The sequence below is a fragment of the Pteropus vampyrus genome, unplaced genomic scaffold, assembly GCF_000151845.1.
Source record: "Pteropus vampyrus isolate Shadow unplaced genomic scaffold, Pvam_2.0 Scaffold100, whole genome shotgun sequence".
Classification (NCBI taxonomy): Eukaryota; Metazoa; Chordata; class Mammalia; order Chiroptera; family Pteropodidae; genus Pteropus; species Pteropus vampyrus.
The window spans coordinates 3,108,137-3,109,825 of NW_011888881.1; the positions used below are offsets into that span (position 1 = coordinate 3,108,137).

The 1,689-nt window shown below is 62.5% G+C and overlaps 1 protein-coding gene across 1 annotated transcript in view; it reads left to right on the forward strand.

Annotated features, from left to right (window-relative positions):
* Window positions 1-1,689, forward strand: part of CISH (cytokine inducible SH2 containing protein) — an 8,717-nt gene that overhangs the window by 2,715 nt on the left and 4,313 nt on the right. Inside the window, 1 exon segment of the mRNA XM_011364751.2 lies at window positions 333-503. Within this exon segment, the coding sequence (XP_011363053.2) occupies window positions 333-503 (171 nt within the window).

Genomic DNA, 1,689 nt, shown 5'->3' on the forward strand with positions numbered 1-1,689 from the left:
CGGCATGGTTACGTCAGCCTCGGGTCCCTGCGCTGCAATTGGCCCACTCCGGCCGCTCGCCTCCGCCTCCTGCGCTGCGATTGGTCAGCGCGCGGGGCCCCGCCCCATTTTCCTGGAAAGTTCTTGGAAATCTGTCAAAGGTGTTTTCCTTTAGAGGCCCACGGCCCCAGACGCCGGAGTCGACGCCCCAGCCCGCGCCCCTCCGCTGCTTGGCTGTACAGCCGGCGGTTCTAGGAAGACGTCGCTTCCGGGAAGGGCTGGGACACAGAGGACAAAAGATTAGGCGGCTCGCCCCGCCTCGCCCTCCCGGCCCGCCCCCTGCGCTCTCCCAGCCTGCGGGCGCCGCCGCCGCTCAGTTCCTGCCCGCCGTCTGTGCGCCCTGGTTGCCTGCCCTGCGAGCGCCACCTGCGCCCACTGGCTCTCTCCAGCCGCCGCCGTCCGGCCGAGCCCCAGCTCCCGAGCTGCCGCTGCTGCTGCCGGGACATGGTCCTCTGCGTTCAGGGGTAAGCGCGACTCTCCGCCTCCGCCCAGCCTCCGTGCCCGGGACACTGAAGAGTGCCGGCCTCGTGCTAGCTGCCGGTTATTGAGAGGGCTTGACGGGTAGGAGATGCCCGAGCGTGGAAGGACCTCCGGAGTGACAACAGGAGATGGTGACAACACCGTCACCACCTCTGCTTGCTCTGTAGATAGGGAAACTGGGGGTCAGCTGGCGACAGGAGGAACACAGGGTTGGCTAAGCCTGAGTTCTGCCTGGAGCAGGTATATGCCAGTGGCAGCGCGACCTCCAAGACGTGGCTCATCTGCCCAGACTCTCTTCTGGGCCCAGAGAGCTCTACTCTAGCCTGCCGGCCCTGGGCCTACTGGTGACCTTGAGCCAGACCCTGCCCCTCTTTGTCCTGTCATCCCTCTCCTGCCACGGGCTAGCAATTAGGATCTTCTTCCGCTGGGAACCAGCCTGAGACCCTTGCCTCTCCTTAGACTGGTATCTGCTGAGCAGCTCCTGGGAGAGCCTGGTTTGGCCTGGTCCTGCCTGGGCCACCCCCACAAATGCCTCACCCCTCCTCTCAGCCCAGTCTGGGATCTCGCCTCCCTTCTCCAAGTTTCCCAAAGACTTGCAGGGGAAGAAGGGGTGGCTGATATGACAGAGGCTTGGCCTCGCCTGAACATTCTTGGCACATTCCTTCAGCCAAGAACCTCAGCCTCGCCTTCAACCAAGGGTTCTGACACTCTCCAGACTGATCTGACAGGAGCTCAGAAAGCCCCAGGGAGAGCTGGGTGGCCCCGTGGCTACTGTTATCACAACTGGGTGACACCAAGTGAGGAAGGGTGGAAGGTGGGGCGAGGCTAAAGTGCCCCTTGCCCTTTGCTCAGAGCGGTTCTGTTTCCAGGGAGGAGACCCGGAGGTGTTGGAAAGACTGTAACGTACTTCCCCGCATCGTCTCCAGCATCTCCCTTCCTCCCTCTGGATTCTGGGACTCCTGAATCCCTCACCACCCCCTCACTACTGCCTTCATCCTCAGACCCCACCCCCAATTCTGGGGTCACATACCCTCTTTCACTTTGTTCCAGCTGAACCTAGGTGTCAGGGAGCAAAATTTTAAGACCTACACACACACAGCCACAGAGAGCTCGTGCCCTCCTGGGGTCGGGGCAGGGGTTCCCCACTGTAGGTTTGGGCTGCCAGCTTTG